The sequence below is a fragment of the Rhododendron vialii genome, chromosome 7a (assembly GCF_030253575.1).
Source record: "Rhododendron vialii isolate Sample 1 chromosome 7a, ASM3025357v1".
NCBI lineage: Eukaryota > Viridiplantae > Streptophyta > Magnoliopsida > Ericales > Ericaceae > Rhododendron > Rhododendron vialii.
The window spans coordinates 6481548-6508525 of record NC_080563.1 but is presented as its reverse complement, the minus strand read 5'-3'; the positions used below and the strand labels follow the sequence as shown (position 1 = coordinate 6508525).

Here is a 26978-nt window from a genome sequence, read left to right as displayed (position 1 = left end):
TCAAAGCAAAAAAATCATTTTACTGCTCCCTCAATTTAAGGCTCCAAAAATTAACCAAAGTTGACCAGAGAACCCTCCAGTACTCTCTCTCTTCCATTGGCGGATTCGAGCCCCCCAATTCCAATCCACTTGAATCCATCACTTTGGGCACAAGGCAACCTGCTCACCTATCCAACCGGTCACAACCTTTCTGGACTTTTACCTACCCTACCGATAAAACCCCCTTTCTTCCCACCGGCCTAACCTGTCCCCTACCCAATTTCAAAAATCTCTCCCCCCCCCTTCCCCATTTGACTCTCATTTCAACTTCATTTCGCGTGCATTTCAATACCATCTCAATTTCATTTCACTCCCCCACTCCTCCCCTTCCCCCACCCTCATTTCATTTGCATTTCAATTTCAATTCCGAGACGTTACTTTCTCTCTCTCCCTACATCTCTTTCTCTCTCTATATTTCGTTGTCTCCCCCCTTCTCTCTCTCTCTCCTCGTTCGTATCGAATAGCGATCGTTTTCGAGTAAAACTTGGACGATTATGGATATGGTGGAAGAAGCCATTTGGCTCCGATTCTCTACGCGATCTCCTCGGCTCTCTCTCTCCAGAGTTTCTTGAATTTTTTTTCCCCACCTTCCTTCTCTTTCTACAGATCTGTGAGAACTGAAGACACACTCTCTCTCTAGAGCTGACTTTGCTCCCGGAGCTTTTGGTCGTAGGTGAGTTGTTCATCCCCACAACGCATGTATGTTAGAGCGGTATCGTTTTTTTCTTTTTGTGACTTGAGCTCGGCTTTCGTATGAGGTTTTAAGGGTTGCTTCACTAGAATTTGTAGTGGCTGCTTCACTTTTATATACTATTTGCTGTTGCGTATTATTTCTGAAAAAAGTCGTTCTTTAAGATTGTATTTGTCGTTTTAATCTCGAAGGATTCGTAGATTTGATTTTTTTGTACGTGATTAGCTTTGCTCTGGCTTTAATTGGGGCCCTGCAAGTCCGTGGTGGGATTGGTCCCCCAGGTTTAGTTAAGGTGCGTGTAAGTTAGCCCAAACAAAAGAGTTATTAAAAGGGGCTAATTTTGAGTTGTGGATTTTGATGGTAGATGTTTAGAAACAGATCTTTTTTCTGCATATGGGTAGATGTGATTTGTTGCCGATCTTTGTGCTTCTGGTCCATTTATGGGAAAATATTGGGTTATGTGCAGGAAAAGGGAGGAAATATAGTAGTTTGAGTCTTGCTTATATAGGCGTTGATATGAGAAGGTAGAAGCGGTAAAAACATTGATGGAAGGATTTGGATTAAGCTCAGAGATGAAGATTTATTGTTCTGGATGCTGATAGGAGAATATAAAGGATCTAAAAACACTGGATTAACTTAAAGGAATTGTATTAAGCGCTTTTTTCGTTCTTTGGTTCTGAACCCACGATTAGAACAGAATAAGGTCAATGATAAGAAGAAAAGATGAAAAAGCGAGTATTTTTTTCCTTCTATCGGTTTTCTCAGTAGCCGATGGGTGGTTGAACTTGTGTAGATGGAGATTAGAGGCATACCTATGCGGTTATATTAAGGGGGATTAATTAGGTCTTGCTATGTTTCATGTTTGGGTACTGATTTTCTCTTTGTTCAATCTCAAAGTTTGCAGATTTTGTAGTTAATTTGCTTTGAAGGGCCTGATAAGTTTTTTGGTTTGTGATCGTAGTTATTTTTGTTATGTATGATGGTCACAGTTTGTTTATGATGGTTGATTTGCCATTTTGGTTGAAGGTTTAATTGGGGTGCAAGTCTTTCGATATGCAGCCAATTTGATTGTCGTGTATTGGCTGTGGTTCAGCTTACTGAAGCATGTGCAGTGGACCGGAGCAATCAAAATCCACGTCGTCTTCAACCCCAACCGCTGCAGAAAACAAATCTAACACCAAAGACATGAGTCAACTAACTGTTGAGACGAAGGATTCTTTTCCCTGTTCACTTGAACTTGCTGCTAATAACGATTTTAAGGGTTTCAAGCTATTTGTGGAGCAAGATGCTGCTTCTGCTATTAATGAGGTTGGACTCTGGTATGGCCGGAAAAAGGGCTCAAAACAAATAGTCCTTGAGCACAGAACTCCACTCATGGTTGCTGCTACATATGGAAGCCTTGATGTTATGAAGTTAATCCTCTCTCTTCCTGAAGTTGATGTGAATCTCTCTTGTGGACCCGACAAAAGCACTGCTCTTCATTGTGCTGCCTCTGGTGGTTCAGTTAAAGCTGTTGATGTTGTGAAGCTGCTTTTATCAGCTGGTGCTGATCGGAATTCAATGGATTCTGGTGGTTTACGTCCCTTTGATGTGATTATTGTCCCTCCGAAGCTCCCCAGTATGAGAGCCTCACTTGAGGAATTGCTAATGTATAGTCTTTCTGATGGTTCTGTTGGTGAACATAACCTAAGGGTATCAATCACCAGTTCAAACTCCAACTCGCCAACATTATCTTCATCACCAGGCAACGGCTCACCGCGATCTCCTTCGGATTCAGTTTCTTCTCCGATGACCTCCAAGTTTAATGATCTTCCTAGTAATTCTGTATCTGAGAAGAAAGAGTACCCGATTGACCCTTCTCTCCCAGACATCAAGAACAGCATCTATTCAACAGACGAGTTTCGCATGTTCTCATTCAAAGTAAGGCCCTGTTCAAGGGCCTACTCGCACGATTGGACTGAATGCCCTTTTGTTCACCCAGGAGAAAATGCTCGGAGGAGGGACCCGCGGAAGTACCACTACAGTTGTGTGCCTTGCCCTGATTTTCGCAAGGGCGCTTGTAGGAGAGGGGATATGTGTGAATATGCCCATGGAGTGTTTGAAAGCTGGCTCCACCCGGCTCAGTACCGAACTAGGCTATGTAAGGATGGAACGAGTTGCGCAAGAAGGGTTTGCTTTTTTGCCCACACCCCTGAGGAGCTCCGCCCATTGTATGTTTCAACGGGGTCTGCTGTTCCATCTCCGCGATCAAATGGTAGTGCTATGGACATGTTGAGCCTTTTGCCTGGTTCGCCCTCCTCATTAATGTCTGCTTCACCATTCAATCAACAACCTATGTCTCCATCCGGGAATGGGATTTCTCACTCTTCATTGGCTTGGCCTCAACCAAACGTTCCAACCCTTAATCTCCCTGGAAGCAATCTGCAGTCAAGTCGATTGAGATCTTCCCTTTGTGCAAGAGACATTGCACTTGAGGAGTTGAACATGTTGCCAGATTTTGACACCCAACAGCAACATCTCCTTAATGACTTGGCTTGTTTTGCTCAGAGCCGTTCTAATTCGGCCTCCTTTAACCGCTCCTGTTTGTCTAAAGCACTAACTCCTTCGAATCTCGATGAGCTATTTTCTGCCGAGATCAATTCTTCTCCCAGATACTCTGATCAGGCGGCGGGTTGTGGTGTTTTTTCTCCATCTCACAAATCTGCTGTTCTGAGTCAGTTTCAGCAGCAGCAGAGCATGCTGTCGCCTATCAATACTAATAATGTTTTCTCACCCAAAAATGTTGAGCACCCTCTATTGCAGGCTTCCTTTGGTGTTTCGTCTCCCCGAGGCATGTCTCCACGAAGTGTGGAACCAATCTCTCCAATGAGCAATCGGCTCTCTGCGTTTGCTCAACGTGAGCAGCAGCAGCATCAACAACTACGCAGCCTCAGTTCGCGGGATCTTGGATATAACCACAACCCTATTTCTGCTGTGGGGTCCCCTGGGAATCAGCAGTTATGGGGATCCCCAAATGGAAAAGTGGACTGGTCTGTCAATGGGTCTGAACTGGGTCGACTACGAAGGTCATCTTCTTTTGAGCTGAATAACAATGGGGAGGAGCCGGACTTGTCGTGGGTCCAATCTCTGGTCAAGGAATCATCACCAGCTGAGATGAAAGACAAGGTTGCTGGAGGTCCAGTTTCTGGGGTTGTGTCAAATGGTGAGGCTGTGAAATCCGGTTCTCAAGCTGAATCGGTTGATCATTCGGTTTTAGGAGCGTGGCTTGAGCAGATGCAACTCGATCAGCTCGTAGCCTAAGTTAAAAATTGAATTCTTTTCACTCATTCAAATATAAACAGAAGTTAGGAAGTACTTCCTTTTTGGGGTTTTTATTTTGGCTGGTGGAGGAGATGAAGATGGTGAAATTTTAACAAGGGTTTAAGAGGGAGGCATAAAGTTTGGGAAAGATCATTCATTTTTCATTTGTTGTTGCAGCAGGAGTCAGAAAATGAGCATGAAGAACCCTATCTGGGCTACTAAAGTAACCCAGTCCAGATTTGGTATAGTTTCTTAATATTTTTTTGAAGTTGTAGAATTTCTTTTTCCCTTTACATTTCCTTTGAAGAAAAGCTACACGTTTCACTGCAATGAAACCGGGCTTTTTTTCTTTTTTTTTTCTCTGTTGATTTCTAAACTGTTTTTTCCATTTGCTAAACTAGTAACTGTAATCTCAGAGGAATGGTGGTTGTCTTTTGCCTCTCATTCATGATGTCTGTATTGTTGAGTGGTGGCAAAGGTTGGTAGAAAGTCTTGTGGAGGTACCATTGTTCCTCTATTGATGTAAAATTGAGTTTAAATAGCTTATTATTATTTCAATACCTTTATTTTTCTTCTCTCCATTTTGTTTTTGGCTAAAGAACATCATTTCATAGGTAAGAAAGGAAATACAAAGAGCTGTTCATGATACAAAGTAAAACCAACAGCAACATATAAAATGCATATAGCCTAAATGCAGAAGCACACAGCCTAAATTCATACTCGTATATTTTGTCATGAATGTGTATTTTGCGTACCTTTGCTAATACATTAATAATTTCAAACAAGTATATCACACGAATATCATTATACTTTCTCGGATGTTAATACAATTTTTATTTATTATCCGTCACCCTTAAGGGAGATTGGCATTTTTCTTTTACAGTAATTATAAAGTTGAGACCTTGTTGGTTGGATGCTACTGTACATTGAGAAGCATGCCAAGGCTTTTTGGAGGGATGGGAGCAGGTGGGTCCCACTGCTGGATTTCTGATAGAGTGAGATTTATACTTGATAAGGATTCTTCTCAACGGTGATTTGCATACATTGGAATCAGATGTGTTGGACTGTGACACCGGGGGAAGGGGGGGGTATATATTTTTCTTTCAATAGGAAAATTTGGTCCTTCAACTTTTTTTAAGGAGGATGGGGATGGATGGATGGTGGGTTGGTCGGTTCTCCCTTTATTGTTTTTTTTTTTTTGGGTGCCAACCACTCTGTGTACTGGAAAGTGGGTGTGACTTTTTATCAATGTGATGAGAATTTGAGTGATTTCTTTAAGATTTTGATTTTGATTTTGATTGTGAAATGTGGGGGCAAGTATCTGGCCTGCGTTTAATGGTCGGTTGTGGACTTGGTTACCTTTATCTTATTCTTTTATAAGACGGGTTCGGGCTAGTTTACTTGGATTTCGACTAATTGTGAGAGATCAATATTACCGTCCGTTAGGAATGATCCATTTAAAGTCAGAGCAAAATTCTGTATGGACTAATTTCACAAAAGTCTATAACACATGATCAATTTCAAACGTAAAATGTTAAGAGAGAGAGTAAATCCTTAAATTTTCGAGATTGACCACCAAGCCAACTTGGTGTTGGCCACTGTACATTTCTTTAAAGTCTATTGCTTAGGTTAGAAGTATCATCCATTACCATCCCACCCTCCATATTAAATTCCTTGTCAGGTCTTCAGTATAAATGATTCATTTTTCTTTAACTAGCATTTGGATTCGTACTCTGCCTTTCCCCATCAATTGTTGAAGAAGGCTAGATCCGTGCTGTCTGAGATAGTAGTTTTTTTTTTTAAATATACTACGTATTTTTTTAGCAATGGCTGAGCTAGTTTTTTTTTTTTTTTTGATCAGCATGGCTGAGCTAGTTTATGTTGGAGGAAAAATCATTTGAGTGTCCCACAGTTATGTTAGAGAGGGAGCATGCCACATGGGCATTCTTGGAGAAACAATTTTCAGACAAGTGGGTGAATAAAACTCTTATTTGGACTCTGTTGCTCCATGAGAAAAGACTTGGGAACGGATCTAAGCGCTTCTATGTTCGGTAAGTTGTTGATCTAGTAAACCCCGAGCAAACGCAGTCACCGAACAATCAATGGTCTTCGAAGAGCTTGGATTGAGATGTGACTCTCACAACTTGCTATCAATTTCTGTGTCAGATCATTTTATACGGAACTTTTTTCCGACTTAATTGGATCTGCTAGTGCACACGATGGAGTTGGTCTCTCATATTAATCATGGCCGAATACCGAATTACTAAAGAAAAAACCCATCTAGTCAATGGCAATGATGCCAATGTTATCCAAATTTACAAACTGCGGATGCTTTAAGTTATTTTTCTAGAGGTAGTGCTACTTTCTTCTGGTACGTTAGAAATTGCACATCTAACTAGCAAACACACAAAAAAGGTGAACGAGTTAACAAAGGTTTCTGAAATACTAACAAAGGTTTCGGAATGGTGTCGCACATCATTCCACTAGACGTCATCATTCTGTTGCTTGAGGCGGACATGAGAGGTGTGGCGTTTGAGAGATTTTAGTTTGTTTATCTTTCAAGTGTACCAAAAAAAAAAAAAAAACAAAGGAGAAAAAGAGATTCAGTGTATCATCTTCGAATGACATTCGGATTCTATGTTCATATGACAACATGTAGAAATAAGAGTTTTCAAAGATCAAACCCCCGATACAAAGAAAAAATGAACATAACTAGTCCGCCTATCCAGTAACTACCGCTGTATACTCACCATGATGCTGATCCAAGAATGAAGAAAAAAATGGACAGAAACAAGTCTGTCCGGCACCCTGCTCGAAAAATGGATCAGGGATCGATGTAAAACTACAGTCGCCGTATAGCTTTCATCTCCCCTCTCCCACTTGAATCGTTCGGCGCCTGAGAAAGCGCCACGGTCCTGTTCCACTCGCCATCCTACACGTGCAAAGAGAGACATGTTACGAAATATGAACTTCTCATATCAATCAACACTGAATCATAGTACTACTTTTGCTCTAATAAGAGTTAAAGCTAGCAAATTATTTTCCATTTTCTTAGTATTTCCCTTCATGTCTCTGAGCAAACAACAGCTAGCCCTTTTCCTGGTTAGTCAGGTTGGATTCGTTTGACAATTAGCAAACATTTAGTCATCTAAATTTATTCCTGGAAGCTGAACGAAAGCGGTTGTCATGGTCACGCACTTGGGCTTTGTTGAGCAATCATTCGACGCTTATGCTCTGAAAAATCGAAACCTATTTGGGAGGTTGTTATGGTGTACGGGTCATGTGAATAATACTCCCTCCATCCCTTTTTAAGTGTCTCCTACAAAAAGACTTGCAATTTTTGAATAAAAAAGCAAACTACTTCTGTGCATAATCTTTCCGATTTCTTTGCACCAAATTAAAGATTTGCAAAAAAAAATCACATGAAATGGTTTGGTTAGTAATGTACTGGTAATAGCAAGGGAAATTACCTCCAAACCCCGACAAATGCACGTAGGCCCATATAAATAGTTAAAGCAAGCCATATTCCAACAAAGCCATGGCTTTTAGACAGAAGGAATAAAGATCCAATGCTCACTGCGGACACAATAACCTGCGGGTACGGGTATGGGTACGACAACAAGTATTCGCTAGAAGTGAGTTTACGTAGACGAAAATGCAATAACATGTTTTTGCTTCTTGCGAACACAGCTTACCATGGAGTATGCCGAATAGGCAAAATCGGATGCTCCGAAGTTCACGCCGTCGAACACGAATGCCAAGACGTTAATCGGTTGGGTCGCTGCGATAAACTGACGGGAGTGTAACAAATTTTTAGTTTAGAGTCATGGTATAACCTTATAGTAATTAATTAACACAAGAGATGGGGATTTACCGGAATGGCTACAATTATGAGGTGTATGACGCTTTTGTCCTTTGTAAATATTCGAGAGCCGAATAGCAACCCAAGTCCAACTACAACAGCGAGCCCCAGACCCATTACAAAGGTCATCTGCACAATAAAACCTCTCAAAGTGTTTAACTTGTATACATGGAAGAGGGTACCAAAGTAATTTTAGATACGTTGTAACTTTGACTTTGTGATTATTTCAACAAAGGGTTCAATTTCCAAAATACGCCATGAAATTCGCCCGTTTTAGAGGATTCCACAAGTTCAAGATACGAAAGTAGTCATAATTTGAGATATCACAACTTAGCGGAGGAGTTGTAATCCGGTACTTGGAAAATGGCTAACCTGCAATACTCGAGCTGCAGCAGCTTTTGCTTTCTCGTAGTCCTTCTCAGCAAATGCACAAGCAAGGATAGCCTGGAGGAGGGTGAGGAGGGGAGCCATTACCAAGTGATCGACCAATTTCATGAAAAAAGAATAGTAAGGATTGGGTTTTAACTGCTCCAAAAACAAAAAAAAAAAAGAAAAAGGATTTGGTATATAAAAGAAATTGTTTGCCACTTTCCATTTCAGAAAATATAGGGGAATGGGAAAAAGGAAAATAAAGAACATCTCCCTCCCTCTTGTTTTGATGCAACCAAACAAGGAAAATCGAGTTCTTTGTTCAAAGTTTATTTCTTCATAGAGAAGGCAATTTTGCTACCAGAGAGAGAGAGAGAGAGAGTTAGAGAGAGAGAGAGAGAGAGAGAGAGAGAGAGAGAGAGAGAGAGAGAGAGAGAGAGGCTCATATATACCTGTGCAGCAACAGCCAAACCATCAGCAAGAAGGGATGATGTCATCCAGACCTGTAAGCAAATCTGAAATGCAGCCATAGGTGTTGTGCCTAGCCTTGCAGCCATTGATGCTGCCAAGGTTACACAAAATGTCACGGCTATTACCCTTGTCAGCAGTAGAAATCCTGTGCCCAAGGGGGGGGGGGGGGGGGAACAGAGTTAAGCAGTAGACAAAAGGCCATGAAATAGTATGCATTATGTTCCGTAAGCTTAGAACGAAGAAGAAGCAAAAAGATCGAGCAGTGGAGTTGAATCCTTATTACTATTGCATTGATAAGTTCATTTCAAAAGAGTAAACTTGGAAAATAAGACTGACTTAATTTACAATGACAGAGGAACATTGAACTCCTTACCATTTTTAAGAAATCGACCAAGCTGCAAATCTTTAGCACTTGGAGGTAGGAGATCGACTTTTTTCATCAATTGAAACAGGAGGATCAATGAAATTAAGTATCTGTAAATAAAAATTTGCTAAGAGTAGATATAATCATAGAAGATCCTAGGAAGATCAAGATGTGGAAATTAACCTAGTAGTACGTAATTTCACAACATTCTCCCAAACTAGATTTTCATGTGCACTATCTGCTTGATGGTCTTTGAAAGAGACTTACTGAGAAAGCACATGTGCAATGGCCGCGCCACTGACTCCCAAACGGCAAGAGAAGATAAGAATTGGGTCCAGTATTACATTCATCAAGTCTCCTGCCACTAAATGAGACACAGCCCAGATGAACAGAGTAAGATGAAACGTACATCACTTTCAAACAACATAGATTATATGGTTGTGTTTCATTTCTTTGATTAGTGAAAGTTGCAAGCACAAAGTAATAGTACTTGTTAAGGATTCATAACTTCACATCCAATATGCTAGTCCTCCAAAAACTTCCACTAGAATCGCCAAAAAAATGTCTATTGATCCATGTAGCAAATGGAACAAAAAGATGATTTCGAATCCCATAATTCTATGGTCTATGGTCCACTTTATTCTATGATGAATTCCTGGTCAGTATTTTACTACAAACAATCTCCAAATTCAAATTGAAATTTTGATTTTAAATTTTTACAAGATAAATAGCTCAAGTTTGTTATCATCCTATGTATTTCTAATTTTGAAATTCCAATCCATACGTCTACAAATCTGTGTCAAAAAGACTACATGAGTTAAAGGCTAGTTATTGATTGCGCATTTCAGGTTGATGGGTGCATAGACGCGAAAGATTCCTATCATCATTTATCAGCATAGGATAAGGAGTTATCATGTTTTTAGCTCTGATGGGCCGGGGATCCACCGTCTATAAAGTTATTAAGTTATGAACTATTATGTGATTGGCCGAACAAATGAAGAATACCATACTCCATCAATAAGGACACTCCTTGAAAAGCAACAAGTGAAATGGAGGACAAGGAAAAAGCAAACCAATCGAGAAAATCCTGTTTACCTGTGGCATACAAAGGAGTTCTGGTGTCTTTAAATCCGCGGAACACCCCTTGCATGGCCAGAGAGAGGAGAACAGCAGGAGCCCCGAGCGCCCTTAAAGTCAAATACCTTTGTGCTGGCTTTAGCATAGGGGAGTCCTAATCAATGAAAGAGAGCCTTGTCATTCCTTGTTACGCGTCCTACTAATAACAGTAGAAGAAAATTTAAAACGTTTTTTGGATCGCGGAAATTCGTAGTAGTGGAACAAGAAAAGGTGCTCTTCCGTTTCTGGCGCAAATGTTGTGTGTTCTGTACCATAAACTACTAGGATTACATCTTTCAGTAACTCTGTTTCACAGTTCTACTAGCGGTGCCAAAAAGGCAAAAACTATTCAAGGGGTATGTTAAATGTACACAACGACAAATCGGACAAGAGAACAGTCGTAGTGCAGACAAGCAATATCTACAAGAAATCCAACAGCCTGAAGCATTTGACAATGGGATACTTACAGCTTTGACACCCATGAAACCCAAAATTGGTTTTGCCAGAAATATAAGGAATATGGTTTGGAGGAGGCCAAGGACACCACCCAGAAGAAGTGCAGTAGATGCCGAAGGAATGTGACGCTTCTCCTTTTTTAATTTAACCTTGTTCCCACTGCTAATCGTAATAGTCGGAGACTTGCATGCAGTTGTTTTGAAATCTGAAAAAAAAAGAAACTTAAGATGTGACTAGTGAATGTAAAAGCGATACATTTATCGCAAGTGGTTTTAACTTGCATAACCTATGACGACGTAGCATATGCCAAGATCAACATCCCTTATCACTTGTTCAGTACCTTCTCCTGGCATCAACTCCTTTGTTTCATTCTTTGAGGCCGAACCCTTTTCCAAGTTTTCAAGCACGGCATCTTCCGGCAACAACTCTTTTATGCCTTTGTTTTTATCTGAAATCTTTTTTGCGTCCTCTTCTTCTGGAAGTTTACTGTTCATTCTTTCAATTGTGTCTTCCTCAGCAACAAAAGAAGTGGTTATACTAACCAGGGGAAATATGGTAACTTTCGAAGCTTGATTGAAGATAGCAATGGCAACTCCAACTGCAGCAAGTTGCACCGGGCCTACAAGATAGCAGAAAAGAAGCAGGATATTCAAATCTACGATTTCTCCATTGAATAACTACTCATTTACGCAATTTCATGCAAATAATGGGGAAGAAAACTTTGTCAAGAGAAGGATCTGCTGGCTTCCAGAAAATAACCTGTGGGTAAGTATTGACAAGTATTAAAAAATGCATGTTTCTTTCTTCTTCATTTTCTGACATATATATATATATATATATATATATATATATATTGGCTTCAAACTCAAAGCGGAAGGGATCACCATGAGCTAGAGACCCCTCCCCTCACTCTAACAGACACCACACACTAAAACCTGACTATGGCTATTTCGTCGAAGAGGAGCCCAAACGTGGGAAGAGTGAAGGAGGAGCCTTAGATGAGTGGGAAACAATGTACAAGATCTGCCAAAAATTAGGTTCTTTAACAATAATCTTTGTGTCTAAGAATGAGGGTGTAGGTATGAAATCCTTACAAGGAAACAACGTGGGGATGCACAATGAGTGCCATGTCGAGAAACTTGTAGAGAAAACACTTCGAAGTGTTAAGATCATGGAAGAACCATTTACAATGGGGCAGTTTGGAAGACCATACATGTGCCACAAAACTTAATGGCCTGGTGAACTAACCTGTAGGGCAAAGGCAAAAATGAAAAACCCTGCTAAAAAAGCAATGACCCGAAAAGTGGAGCAGCTAAAGTTTGAGACGGTTTATGCCAAGAATGAAAATAGTAGAAATGCAATGACACGTTATGTAAACTACTTCCAATCAATGTGCTGGCATTTTCTTGCAAGTAAAATCACATAGTATCAATAATCATGGTTCTTATAGAAGTTGGTCAAAAAAGTTCGAAATCTGGTTAATTAGTCGACACCGAACTGGAAAAATAAAAACGAAAAAGGTTTCTAATAGACGAGCTTGTGATAAACAGGTACAAACTGTATTGGAGTCCACATAACCGGAGCCCCAACAGCAGGCCAAATCTGTTGCATTCTTGATGCTTTGCAACTATGTTGATGAGATGCATGAATTATGTGAACATGCTCATAAACAACTCACTGTTTGGTCTTAAAGAAATTTCATTCTCAACGATCGAATATAGAACAAAATGCCATACCTAAATGACCAATGAATACTGTGTCAATTAGAGAAGCAACGGGGTCAGCAGCCAAAGCAAGTGCAGCAGGTAAGGCAATCTGCAGTATCTCCGAACCGATAGGATCCAACTTAAAAAGAAGCCTAACAAACATTTCCGAATTAAGTATCACGTGTTAGAAGCATATACATGAAACAATTACGTATGTGTACATATATCCATGCACTTTTTTTTTTTTGTTGTTGTCACAAAAGTAGCAGAATTTCGGATGTGGGAGAAGTTTCCACATACCTAAGATCTTTGAAGAAAACTAAGAGTGGCAACTTCCACTCTCTCTCCATGGGAGGCAGTTGTTCACCATTCTCGGCCATGATTAATCGAAGCCAAAAACCTCAATGGCGTACTGATCAAGTACTTTTCTTTTCACCCGATTCAAACAACCTCTGGTGCAACACCGAAACTAAAGCACTCACAGGTTGAGATCTGCAACCTACAAGGAGCACGCGCGATAATTTAGTCACTTTTTTTCTGGTAAGCATTACAACAAAAAAACGTATGCATTATGGGTTTCAACAACCAAGGAACACCCATGCCATGCCAAAGGAGGTGTATCCATGTAGCCAATCCAACATAAAGCTAAAAGCAGGAAAAAAATAGATAAAGATAGTAATTCCGAGTGAGGAAGGGTTCCAGGAAGGATAGCGGCCATAGAAATGTGATGCATTTACGTACCCAGATATAGTTTAGAGCAACCTTCTTTAACTCTGATATGGCACACAGCGTTACTCTATCAGAGCAGTGGTTTCAGAACAGGAAACCCGAAAGATATATATATATATATAAGCACTATAACAAAGTTGAAATGAATTTAAAGCTTGCTAGTCAACTTAATTAGGCGTGGTAAGAACCTCCCCGGAACGTACAGGGAAGACACCACAGTCGACCGTGGTACTTGCTAAATGAAAATATGTTTGTTGAGAAATTTTTTGATGCCAGGTGGGTATATCCCACGTGCTACCCGCTCGGTACATCCAAGCCGTCCAATACACTCCTAGACGGTTCGGATTGAAACTCTCTCTCTCTCCTCTTTCACCCCAATGCTTTCTCTCTTCTTTTTCTCCCTGGTGGAGGTTGTGGTTCGAGCCCCACAAGGGCGCGTTTGGGATTCAAGGCTATGAATAACCTCTGAACTCCCTGTTGACTAACCTATTAACTTACTAACTAACCTATTAACTCACTAACTCCCCTAATCCCGCTAATGAATATCGCTGCTGTGACCAAAAAAAAAAAAGAGTAGAGAAGCAATATGCAATTCTGAAAAAAATAAAAAGAAAAAAAATATGCAACTGAATTAGAACTTTTTGATAGTCTACTAGACTACAACTCCATTTTGGTCAAAATTCCACAAATTTACACTCACCAATTAAAAACATGGGCCATCACTCTGCAAAATAAAGGACATTGGTAGTACTTCCTAAGCAAATACTCCCTCCCTCCCCTTTTAAGTGTTTTGTATTTTATTTTAGACTGTCCCTAAATAAGTGTCCTATTGTAAAGTTAGTGGGTAAAAGTTGGTACATTTTTTATTTTACCTCTAAAAGTAGATTCCTTTTTGAAAAGTTGATTAGTAAAAGTGTAATGATAATATATTCATAGAAGGTAAGTATGAAAAGTAATATTTTGGAGGTACAATTATGTTAACCCCTAAAATTGTGTGAAAGTCAAATTAGAACACTTAAAATGGCACGGAGGGAGTATGAAAAGGAAATGCCATTTCACCTCCCTGAGTTGAACATTCCCTTGGTGATGCATATGTAGCAATAATAATTAATCCATGGGCCAACAAAAAACTAAAAGGTTTCTATGGTTCAAAAGAGTCCAAATAAGAGAGAGAAAAAGAGGACTTGCCCATTACTAACAACAATAATGTTAGAAACACAACATTCCATCACAATATTAATTACACCCGTCTGTGCGGTACATCATTCCACCACAATATTAATCACACCCACCTGTGCGGTACAGCATTCCACCACAATATTAATCACACCCGCCTATGTGGTACAACATGATTAATCATGCAGGGCCACTTAAATGGTTGTGGTGGAGCATTGTGTTTTCTTACATTATTGTTTTAACAAGATTTTTTCTTTTTGTTTTTTTGTCACACGATAAATGTCTAGCCTGCTCCTACGGAAATGAAAAAGGGATACTGCTAAACGGCATATAGGGGAGACAAACCCAGAGAACATCAGCCAGCACACCAAACACTCGCGCTCCTAGCAAAAATCGAACCATTACTTTCTATATAAAAGAGGTGAAAAAGTGCCCTTGGGGTGTAATACCAGGATTACTACCCCTTCTCTCCAGATAACACCCATAGGCCATAGCGTACGTTATAACCACTAAATTATGGTCCCCAATCCGATCAAATGCATCAAAATTTAGAAAATATATGGAAGCATCTCGGAAACAATACTCATCAATGCATAAACAAATCACCCATCTAGAAAGAAAGGAATTCCGTAACTGAACGTACAATCGTGCAGATGTCAATCTCTCTGGTCAGAAGACAAAAATCAAGATTTTTCAACGGCGGTAAAAACCTCCCCCAATTAAGTTCAGGGAGACAACCGTGGTTACTTGCTAATGCTAAATGAAAATGGAAAGCAATATTGGCACTTCATATTTACCCATTAACACTTTATTTTTTGTCTTTATTTTATGACGTTATGAAATTATTTTTTATTGTGTCAGTGTTCGTCCACTTTAAGAGATATTATTGTAATTTCAAATAAGAAAACGACAAAAATTAGCTGGTCATTTGTTTCAAAGTACCAATGAAAATACTGTATGTATAGTAACTGGGAGGGGAGTTGACAAGAAAAACACAGAATATGGGGAGAAAAAACTCAGCCAATAGTAAGTGGCAATTTGTTTGGAATATTTATCTCTTTCTATAACCGGATGTCAAGGTCAGTTAGTGCGCACCTCGAATAATTCCGGAGCGTAAAACTAACGGCCGAGAAACCTCTAGAGGTCCCTAAATTTGGAATGTTTGACCTGCTAGGTTGTTAGAAATCATTAAGATAGACAGATCTCCATACAAAAAACACAGAAGAGTTTGATTATTGCTAAACTAAAGCAATGAAAGAAACAACGAGCGTAGGGGTAATGTGCATTTTTTCGAACTTGCAACCTCTTGGAGGACAAACTCTTTAATTAGTTGCTTTCCAGTACCCACTTGGGGTTTTTGTTTGGAATATGCTGCCGACATTTTCTTTCCAAAACTGGAAAATATGGCAAGTTTTGTATCCTAATTTGTTTTCAGGAAGAAAATGGTAAACCGAAATTTTGCACACTGAAGCAATATGCAACTGAATAAAAACTTGTTGATAGTATACTAGACTACTCCATTTCATTAAAAGTTCAACAAAACACTCACCAATTATGGCCGCGGGCAATCACTATGCAAAATAAAGCACATTGATTGCACCATTCAAGAGAATAATAAATGTTTACTAGTAATAAGTTGGTGGGACTTCTTAAGCGAATATGAAAAAGGAAATGCAACTTCACCTTCCTCAGTTGAGGACAAGAGAATGTTGCCGAGCGGCATCCCTGCAAAGCAGTGCCGAACAATCGATCCGGCAGTTCGTCTCGGTACGGATGGTTAGGATTAAATCTGAGCGCATACAAATCCGAGTCGTCGATTGCTTGGCAAAAAATCCGAGCTGTCGATTGCCGAGATGAACGGCCGGATCGGCCACCACTCTGCACCCGCTTTGCAGGGGTGATGCAACTTCACCTCCCTCAGTTGAACATTCCCTTGGTGATGTGCCAACAAAAACCAAAAGCTTTTCTATCTATGGTTCAAAATAGTCCAAGCTAGTGAGAGAAAAAGAGAGAGGCCTGCTTGTTACCAAGAAAATGCTGCCCCCCTTCCCCCCAGATAACACCCGTTATAGCAGTATGTTTACAAACATTAAATTATGGTCCCCAATCTGATCAAAAGCATCAAAATTAAGAAAAATGGAGGAAGCATCTCAGAAACAATACTCAATGGCCAATGCATAAACAAATCACCAATCTAGAAGGAAATTCCGTAGCTAAACGTACAAATCAGACAGAGGTCATCAAAAGACAAAAAGGCTACATTGTTTTCAACAAGTAATCAAAAGACGTCGTTGAAAAGGAGTTAAAAGTGATTGAAAAGAGTAATCGAAAGGCACATTGACGCCTTCATTTTGTGAAGGCAAATGAGACTTTTTTTCCACTCCATACAGATAAACCTCCTGTTCCCAAATGCTTGTAGTCCAGTTGATCACTCGAAAACTATGGAACGTACCGAAAAAAGTTCCGGATAGATCCGGCGTTTCTACACGCATAGTGTGCACAAATCGCGTTATTTTCTTAGTTTTTGTTGCACCCAGCCGAAAAAGTAATTTCTTATATATAGTATATAGTGATGAAAGTAGACTGTTGAGACTTTTTCCATATGATGACGTCCAATTATGGTTTGCGCGTTACTTTTGGACTTAACTGTGATTGGTTTGTTGGATTGTAAGCTGATTGTCCGTTCGCAAGAAAAAAGAAGACTGACCACTGGTGGCTAAATATCCGAAACACATTCATCTCGAGAAAATAGAAGGACTAGTAAGATTTCAAAAATAAAAAATAAAAAATGCGTTGTGGTCTCCAGTTGTATAACTAGGTACATGCATGGCTCATACCGGTTTCCACCACATATCGAATGGAGGAAGAGTACAAATAACATCCGTTGCTACGCCCATCGTGAATTTATATATTTTACATCACCGATTACCGAAATACCATTGTCTAGATTTCGGGGTGCTATCGATTGGTAGGGCCAACATGACTTTTCAGGGGCCTAAACCGAAGATTAAAGATGAACCCCTATTATAGTGAGAGGTGCCCCTAAAATTTGTGAAGTCCCGGAGGCCTAAAGCGGCCGCACCTTAAGCTTTAGCTTACGGCTGACTCTGACTACGGACAAGTCGAACTTTGACACGGTGTCATTTAGTGAATAGCCAACCAAGACTGAATTAGGCTTCACATGCAAAACAAACATAAACAAATAGTACTTCCAAAATGGAGTAGTAAAAAGAAACAACAGGATTTTTAACGGCCGTATCGCAGCCGTACCACCAGCCGTACACATGGTTCAGTTTGAACCTGTTCCGAATGCTTTTACCCAAGTTGAAATGAACTTATCAACTTGGGGGTGATAAAAAAAAAAACCTCCCCCAGTTCGGGGAGACGACATAGTCGTCGGCTCGTCGCTGAAAGAAACTATGAGGAGTTAGTTCACAAGAAAACACAGATTATCCAGATTTTGGAGCAGGTGCCAGTTACTTTGGGAGGAAAAACTCGGCCAATAATAACAGGTTGTCTGTTTGAATATGCTAGCTGCTGACGTTTAAACTGTAAAATACGTACAGCAAGTTTTGTATTCTAATTTACAGAGGTGGGAGGCCAGATTCAGGGGGCTGGGGAGGGAAAATGGCGTGTGCTGGCCGGGTTTATTTGCTACTATCTGTTGGCATATTCGGTTGGCTCGAAACGAGTGGATTTTCATTAAGGGAAAGAGTGGAGGAGACAAGGATTCGTTCTAAGGCGATGGAGGCGTTTAATTCTTTGTTAGCTGCGGAATGCACGGTCAGTAGTTCATCAAGGGAGCAGGTGGGTGTCAATCCGTCCTGGAGCCCACCTCCCCGAGGTATATATACTGAAGATCGATGTCGATGGAGCTTTCGATAAATACAAGATCGGGGAAAGGAGGTGTTGGCATGCATGGTTATCAGGAATGATAGTGGTGATCATCGAGGTAACGGGAGCAGAAGCTGCAATTCTGATTTGTAAGAGTTCAACAGCAGAATCGGTGGAAGCTTTGGGGGTCCGTTATGCACTGGTGTCGGCATTGAGCAACGTCGAGAGGAAGTTCATGGTGATCGAAGGTGATGCACAAACAGTGATCCAGATGTTGCAGGGCAAATCAAGTGTCAAAGCTTGTTTAATTAGGAGTGATCATCAAGGAAGGATTCATTACAGTTTGCAAGTTGTTATGCTCTAACTTTCATTTTGTTCTGCACGTAATTGTAATAGGTTGGCTAATTCTTTAGCTAAGTATGCCCTATCATTGGTTTCTCATACTAGCTGGCAGGGGAACTTCTCAGCACTCACCTGGGTGTGTTATACAGTATATAGCAATTATAACCATGGGCAAAATAAAGCACACTGAAATTGCACAATTTAAGAGCATAAATATATACGTAGTAAGTTGGTGGGACTTGTTAAAGAAGAAAATATGCAAAAGGAAAGGCCACTTCACCTCCCTCAGTTGAGCATTCCCAAGCTTTCTATAGTTAGTTGCAAAAGAGTCCAACCAAGAGAGACCTGCTCATTACCGAGACTCCTTCCTACCCCTTTTCCCAATATATAACACCATATATATATATATATATACTACTACTACTACTACCAGATTATCAATATATAATGAGTTTTTGCCTAAGATATCAGATTACCAATATATAAATAATTTTTTTTGCATAATATACCAGATTACCCCTATATAACGCATTAATTTTTGCCTAAGATATCAGATTTTACCAATACAATCATTAAATAGTAGTCAATGCATCAAAAATTCAGAAAATGTACGCGTCTCAGGACCACGAGTCACTGCTCAATGCACCAACAAATTAAAGACCGTAATTGAAAAGTACAATAAGGAAGACTTCAATGACGGGTCAAAAGGGCAACATTATTCAAACTTACCAAATTGCAAAGTTAAACAATCAGAAGAAGACGTTGAAAAGGGGTTAAAAAAGTGATTGTATCAAAACCTTCATTTTTGTGATGTGAACTGAAATGCAACTTTATTTCCGCATCATACAGATAAACCTGTCCCAAATGCTTGTAGCCCCGGTTAATACATTTAAAAAAAAAGAAAAAACCAACTTTTCTCATGAATTAAATGAAATCAATAGTATTTAGCAAATTGTTGAAAAAAAAAAAAAATTCTTGAAACAATGATAATGTTTTTAAGTTCTTGTTTTTTGGATCAAAAAATATTTAGGGTTGTAAAGAGTATCTAAATCACCTATATATTACCATAATAACATTGTCTAGATTTCGGGGTGGTACGAGTAAGTCAAATTCTGACATAGTGTCATTTAGTGATTGACGAACCATGACTAAAAACCAGGCCTCACAATTAAAAACCCCCCTCAAATCCTCTCTATCAAAAATTTGGTGTACCTATGTTCCGGTGAGTTTTTGGCCGTTAGATTATTTGAAAATTTTAAGGGATACAAACATTTGAATTAGACCCAACGGCCGAAAATGCATAGGATCAGAGGTGCTGAGGAAATTGGGGTACGGAGGACTTGAGCTCCTCGCAGAACCAATTAACATAAACGAGTAGTATCTTCCAAAGAAAAAAAGAAACAAAAATCATTTTTAAGTTTTTAATGGCAAAAAAAAAAGAGAAGAGTTTTTAATGGCCGTATCGCAGCCGTACCACCATCTGTACCCATGGTCCATCAATCGATACCTTCCACTTTCGCGAACTCAAATGTAACTTTATTTCCACATTATACAGATGAACCTGTTCCGAATGCGGGTCTCGTTCAGGTCTCAAAAATTCTGGGCACGATTTTTAAAAAAATTTCTACATCTATTTATTCACTCATTAGTCTCAAAAACTCTCATAAACCTTCTTACAAAACCTAAACTTGAGGTGTTAGTAACGCAGCATACGGATATCATAACAAGCGAAAGCAAAATTGAAAAAGAAACCGAACCTCAAGCAAGTGAGCCGAAAACCGCCAAACGAACTGAAATGAGCTGAGGAGTTGCTTATCAATCGAACGACCGATCAATCTCAAGCGAGTGAACCCAAGCTCAGAAATATCTCAGATAACTGAAATACATTCACGCCTCCTGCGCGAATCTAGTGTTGCGTTTTCGTAAATGTGTGCATTCAGATTATCGCAACCGTTTTAAACTATACTCTCAGGTTTTTTCTTTTCGCACGTAACTCCTTTGAATCCGTATTTTATGTGTTTTCGTCTCGAATGGGGACGAAAGTGACTTGTGGTTTTTTTTTTGCTCTCTCTCTTGAGAATAAACAGAGTAGAACAGGACGATTCTTGAGTGAGTGAATTATGCGTTGTTTCGAGTGAATTTATATGCGTTACTTTTGAATTGAATCGAAACCAGACAGAGGGATTTTGGATTTCGTGGGGGAAACAACAATGGCGGTTGCGCTTGTCGCCATTACAGAGAGTTGATGAGAGGATCAGCTGTACTGGTGGCAAAAGTTTGAAGGAAATGACAAAACTAACTAACAAACTAGTGGTGTTTTGTCCGGTGAGTCGAGTGTCCGGATCGGCTTACGCACGTCTCGACTAATCAATGGGACCCATTCACCGTTCACTAAGCTAATCAGAAAGTTCATAGCATTTGATGGGGTTCAAACTCGAAATCTTAGAAGGAAGCATACTTCTAAATCTCAAGCCTTTAATCCCGAGCCAACCGATCGGGCTAAATTATGACAAACTGTGTTGTTGATGAGTTGGAGCAAACTAGTGAAGTAGATGTTGTAACGAACGCTATGAATGCAAGCTAAGAACGAGAAATTGAAAACTAAACAAGAAATCACAAAGACACAAGATATACGTGGTTCCCCAAATTGGGTACGTCCACGGGCGAGGAGAGAGAGGATTCACTAACCAACGTGAAGAAGAGATACAAAGAGCCGGCTATGATCCGTAACTCGTCTAGAAAGGCCACCAATATGACAGCCCAAAAAAGGATACCATAGAAGTTCCCCAAAAGCCCTATTTATAATAGGCTACATAAATAGGAGCAACATAGTTAACCAATGTGGGACTAAAGAATACAAGGCATAAACAAGGCATTCCCAACAATTCTCCACCTTGACTTGAATTCCACCGAACCAAATCACCAAATATAGCTATCCCCTTCTAACCTCTCACTCGCCAAATGCCCCCGAGGGGCGATCAACTGCAAATACCAAGCAAGCCCAAGCAATGCTTGAACTTGGCAACCGGAACCGGTTTAGTCAACATATCTGCTGGGTTATCTGCCGTACCCACTTTCTTCACCTCAACTTGCTTCTGTGAGATGATATCCCGAACGAAGTGATACCTGACATCGATATGCTTGGTCCTCTCATGATACATCAGATTTTTAGTCAAATGTATAGCACTCTGCGAATCACAAAATACTGAACTCACACCCTGTGTAAGACCAAGCTCACAAAGCAAACCTCTCATCCACAATGCCTCCTTCACAGCTTCAGCAATGGCCATATACTCCGCTTCTGTTGTAGACAGCGCAACTGTAGCCTGTAAAGTAGCTTTCCAACTAATGGCACTTCCGGACAGAGTAAAGACATAACCTGTCAGAGACCTCCTCTTATCGTGGTCACCGGCAAAATCCGAATCAACATAACCAACAGCATGATCACCAGAATTGACAATCCCAAACAATAGACCAACACCTGCAGTTCCGCACAAATACCGTAGTATCCATTTCACAGCCTCCCAATGTGCCTTTCCTGGACGCCCCATATAACGACTAACGACACTAACTGCATGTGAAATATCAGGACGAGTACATACCATGGCGTACATAAGGCTCCCAACTGCGCATGAATATGGAACCTGAGACATATACTTCTCCTCATCCTCCGACTGTGGTGACAACTCAGCTGAAAGTCGAAAGTGTGCTGCCAAAGGGGTACTGACTGGCTTCGAGTTCTGCATGGCAAAGCGCTCAAGCACTTTAAGAACATAAGACTTCTGATTCAAAAATAGTTTGCCAGCTACTCGATCTCTGCAAATCTCCATACCCAAAATACGTTTTGCTGCACCCAAATCTTTCATCTCAAATTCACCACCTAACTGTTGTTTCAACCTGTTGATTTCTGATACACTCTTGGCAGCAATAAGCATATCATCAACATACAACAGTAGATAAACAAATGAACCATCTGAAAGTTTTCGAAAATACACACAACTGTCATACTCACTCCTAGAATATGACTGGCTTATCATAAAAGTATCAAACCGCTTATACCACTGCCTAGGGGATTGTTTGAGGCCATACAAAGACTTACGAAGTAAACAAACGTGATCCTCCTTACCAGAAACAACAAATCCCTCAGGCTGACGCATATAAATCTGTTCTTCAAGCTCGCCGTGCAAAAACGCAGTTTTGACATCAAGTTGCTCTAACTCAAGATCATAACATGCAACAATAGCAAGTATAGTGCGAATGGAACTATGTTTTACAACTGGTGAAAATACCTCATTGTAATCAACACCCTCCTTCTGGCTGTATCCTTTCGCCACTAGCCGAGCTTTAAACCGAGCGTCTTCTACCCCTGGAATACCTGGTTTGCGCTTGAAGATCCACTTGCATCCAACAATCCTCTTCCCTTTCAGCGGTTCTACTAACTCCCATGTCTGATTCTTCTGAAGAGACTCAATCTCCTCATTCATAGCAACAAACCACTGTGCAGACTCAGTGCTCGAAATAGCTTCCGTATAGCTGGAAGGCTCTTCATACTCAACTGTCTCAGCAACTGATAAAGCATAGGCCACCATCTCAGAATAAGCCGAATACCTTTCAGGAGGCCGAATCTCCCTCCTTGGCCTATCTTTAGCAATAGTGCGTGGTTGCTCAACTAACGCATCAACCTCTGTGTCTGAACTCTTGAACTCCTCTTCAATTGGCTTCTCAATATGCTTCTTCCCTGAGTCGAAAGATTCACCCATAAACTCCACCTGCTTTGGAACACTATGTTCCTGAACTGTATCATCAACCTGCTTAGACCCCTTAATCAGATAATTTTCATCAAAAGTCACATCCCTACTGATCAAAAACTTCAAATCATCAGAGCACCACAACCTGTACCCTTTGACACCTGCTGCATAACCCAAGAAAATACACTTCTTGGCCCGTGGCTCCAATTTACCCTCATTGACATGAGCGTAAGCTGGACACCCAAAAACACGCAACACAGAATAATCAGCCGGATGACCTGACCATACCTCAAACGGAGTCTTACACTCAATAGCAGTCGACGGAGACCTGTTCACCAAATAGCATGTTGTGGAAACGGCTTCAGCCCAAAATTCTTTGCCCAATCCGGAATTGGACAACATACAACGTGCCTTCTCCAAAAGAGTCCTGTTCATTCGTTCAGCCACACCATTCTGCTGAGGGGTTTTTCTCACTGTGTGATGCCTCACAATGCCCTCATCACTGCAGAACCTATCAAACTCACCAAGACAAAACTCCATACCATTGTCAGTTCTCAAACGTTTTATTTTCTTACCAGTCTGATTCTCAATCAAAGTTTTAAACTGTTTGAATGTATTAAAGGCGTCACTCTTATGTTTCAACATATACACCCAAACTTTACGAGAGAAATCATCTATAATACTCATAAAATATCGAAAACCACCTTTAGAAGTTACCTCTGCGGGACCCCAAAGATCCGAGTGAAAATAATCCACCGTGCCTTTGGTGCGATGAACAGCTGTACTGAATTTTACCCTGCACTGCTTGCCGTAAACACAATGCTCACAGAAATCCAGCTTCTCAATTTTCTGGCCACATAGCAAACCCTGTTTGCTCAAAACCGTCATCCCCCTCTCGCTCATATGCCCAAGGCGCATATGCCACAAACGAGTCAAGTCTGAATCTGAAACCTTGGATGAAGCAACCGTTGCTGCAGCACCTAAAACTGTACTGCCCTGGAGTGTATAAAGGTTACCACGCTTTTGACCCTTCATCAGTACTAATGCACCCCTTGAGACTTTCAAAACTCCACCTTCACCGAGGAATTTGCAACCATGAGAATCAAGAGCACCCAGGGATATAAGATTTTTCTTCAAATCCGGAACATGTCGAACCTCAGATAAAGTCCTAACAATACCGTCATGCATCCTAAGCTGAATCGTTCCTGAACCAACAGTCTTACAGGCCATGTTGTTGCCCATCAAAACTGTACCACCATTGACCGCCTCATAAGTAGAAAACCACTCTCTATGCGGACACATATGGTATGAACATCCAGAATCTAGAATCCACTCGGTATTAGAGCGAGAATCGCCCTCTGTAACTGATAACACATTATCTGACTCATCTGAACTTTCAGCAATTCCAGCAATTACTTTACCCCCTTTCTGGTCTTCTTTTTCCTTCTCTTTGAGTTTTAAACAGTCACTTTTCCAGTGCCCGGGTTTCTTGCAATAATTACACTTTCCCTTCTTCTTACCTGATGACTTGGATCTTCCCCTATTACTCGACTCCACCCTTTCTGTTGTTCTTCCCCTAACAAATAAACCCTCCGCATGGGCATCACCCTCACCTGACACTTTTTTCCTCAATTCTTTCGAATATAGGCTGGCCTTAACATCCTCCATGGATATCGTGTCTTTGCCATACAATAGGGTTGTAACAAAGTGCTCATACGAAAGTGGTAAAGAACATAGCAAAATTAGGGCTTGGTCCTCATCCTCAATTTTACTATCAATATTTTTCAGATCCATAATAATACGGTTGAACTCGTCTAAATGATCTTTAACAGGTATACCTTCTCGCATACGAAACGTATAAAGACGTTGTTTGAGATATAACCTGTTGGTGAGCGACTTCGTCATATATATGCCTTCCAACTTCAGCCAAATTCCTGCTGCTGAAGTTTCTTCTTCCACCTCGCGAAGAACATCATCTGCCAGACTCAACTGAATAGAACTCAGAGCTTTGGCATCCGTATCATCCCAATCTTCCTCTTTAATTCCAGAACTAGTCTTGCCTGACAAAGCCTTGTGCAATCCTTGTTGGGTTAACAAAGCCTTCATCTTTACTCTCCAAAGACTGAAACTGCTGCTCTGCCCATCAAACTTCGCAATCTCAAATTTAGCCGCCATAGCCACAATCGGAAACGAAACCCTAGTTTTTGCAACCTAAGGCTCTGATACCAGTTTGTTGTAACGAACGCTATGAATGCAAGCTAAGAACGAGAAATTGAAAACTAAACAAGAAATCACAAAGACACAAGATATACGTGGTTCCCCAAATTGGGTACGTCCACGGGCGAGGAGAGAGAGGATTCACTAACCAACGTGAAGAAGAGATACAAAGAGCCGGCTATGATCCGTAACTCGTCTAGAAAGGCCACCAATATGACAGCCCAAAAAAGGATACCATAGAAGTTCCCCAAAAGCCCTATTTATAATAGGCTACATAAATAGGAGCAACATAGTTAACCAATGTGGGACTAAAGAATACAAGGCATAAACAAGGCATTCCCAACAGTAGAATCCGACTCACACAGTGTTGTCCGTTTGATGACATTGAAATGAGTACAGAATTTGATTCAACGGCTCACAATTCAGTGCAAGAAAAGTACAGTGGAGCAAGACGTTGCTGCCATTAATGTCGAGAACTTAGTGAAGTACAGTAGAATCCTACTCGGTCACTCAACTTGGCGTTGATGATTATTAAATGACCCAAATTTCCTTCGGCGGCTATCATTCAGCGTAAGAAACAAATGTAGCAAGAGTTTGTTGCACCAAAATTAAAGTAAGTATTTATTTTTGGAGTATGTGGATTAAGTTATGCGCGTTTTTTTGATTAATTATACGTTTCTACGAGAGAAGTCATAGAGAAGTATGAAAATGCAGATTGAAGTTGAAAGAAGTTCATATAAGACGATACGTTAGTAAAAAAGAGTTGTGCTACATGTACCGACCATGGGGGAGAGAAAATGTACCGACGGCCACCGGACGGCCGATCCGAGCCGTCCAAAAATTTTAAAAAATAAAACCGAGTGGGCCTACGCGAGAATCAATGGCATCCGAGGTGTGTAGGGTACTTGATCCGAGCACCCTTTTTTCGTGTATATACACGTATATACAAATATACACGAAAAAGGGGTGCTCGGATCAAGTACCCTACACACCTCGGATGCCATTGATTCTCGCATGGGCCCACTCGGTTTTATTTTTTAAAATTTTTGGACGGCTCGGATCGGCCGTCCGGTGGCCGGAGACGGCCGTCCGGTGGCCGTCGGTACATTTTCCCTATGGTACCCGTCGGTACCAATAGGATTTCTGAGTAAAAAAATACTACCAGTTGTTTGGCATTTTTCCGTCTTTTGAGATTTTGTTTTTTTGCTTTTGGTCATAATTTATTTTGCTTCTATTTAGATTCACTCTCGTTGAGACAGATGATTGATCCAAAAAATAAAACGTGAATCTAACAAAAACTCAGAAAAGACGAATAATAGCTTATGCACGTCTCGACTAATTTACGAGACCAATTCACCGTTCACTAGCTCATCAGAAAGAAGGACCAAGACTCTACGTAGTTGATGTATAACTTTTGATAGGGTTCAAGCTTGAAATCTTAGAAAAAAGCATACTAGCTCCTGAATCTCAGGCTTTTAATCCAAGCCAACCGCCCTGGCTTAATATGACAAACTAGTGAGCCAACCGCCCTGGCTAAATTTTTGTGTACCGGATGTGT

At 40.5% G+C, this 26978-nt stretch overlaps 2 protein-coding genes across 5 annotated transcripts; one reads left to right on the top strand and one right to left on the bottom strand.

Moving 5' to 3' along the window:
• The first annotated feature begins 262 nt into the window (after positions 1-262).
• Positions 263-4590, top strand: LOC131334322 (zinc finger CCCH domain-containing protein 30-like). 2 transcript variants are annotated; one of them, XM_058369279.1, is made up of 2 exons: positions 263-712; positions 1757-4590. In XM_058369279.1, exon 2 carries the CDS (start codon positions 1835-1837, stop codon positions 4028-4030), a length of 2196 nt encoding a protein of 731 aa, XP_058225262.1. In that variant the 5' UTR covers positions 263-712; positions 1757-1834; the 3' UTR covers positions 4031-4590. The 2 variants fall into 2 exon arrangements, with proteins under 2 accessions (XP_058225262.1, XP_058225261.1); XM_058369278.1 differs by having other exon boundaries at positions 325-712; positions 1824-4590.
• A 2042-nt stretch (positions 4591-6632) lies between these two features.
• Positions 6633-20565, bottom strand: LOC131334321 (protein DETOXIFICATION 43). Of its 3 annotated transcripts, none has more exons than XM_058369276.1 (14): positions 20213-20565; positions 12675-12873; positions 12405-12526; positions 11009-11287; positions 10680-10873; positions 10192-10327; positions 9364-9460; positions 9106-9206; positions 8714-8877; positions 8265-8336; positions 7905-8021; positions 7726-7821; positions 7501-7622; positions 6633-6962 (listed from the first exon to the last, which is right to left on the bottom strand). In XM_058369276.1, the coding sequence occupies exons 2-14, from the start codon at positions 12752-12754 to the stop codon at positions 6893-6895; spliced, it is 1650 nt and encodes a 549-aa protein (XP_058225259.1). In that variant the 5' UTR covers positions 12755-12873; positions 20213-20565; the 3' UTR covers positions 6633-6892. The 3 variants fall into 3 exon arrangements, with proteins under 3 accessions (XP_058225259.1, XP_058225260.1, XP_058225258.1); XM_058369277.1 differs by lacking the exon at positions 20213-20565 and adding an exon at positions 18736-18807; XM_058369275.1 differs by lacking the exon at positions 20213-20565 and adding an exon at positions 13116-13262.
• Positions 20566-26978: the final 6413 nt, after the last annotated feature.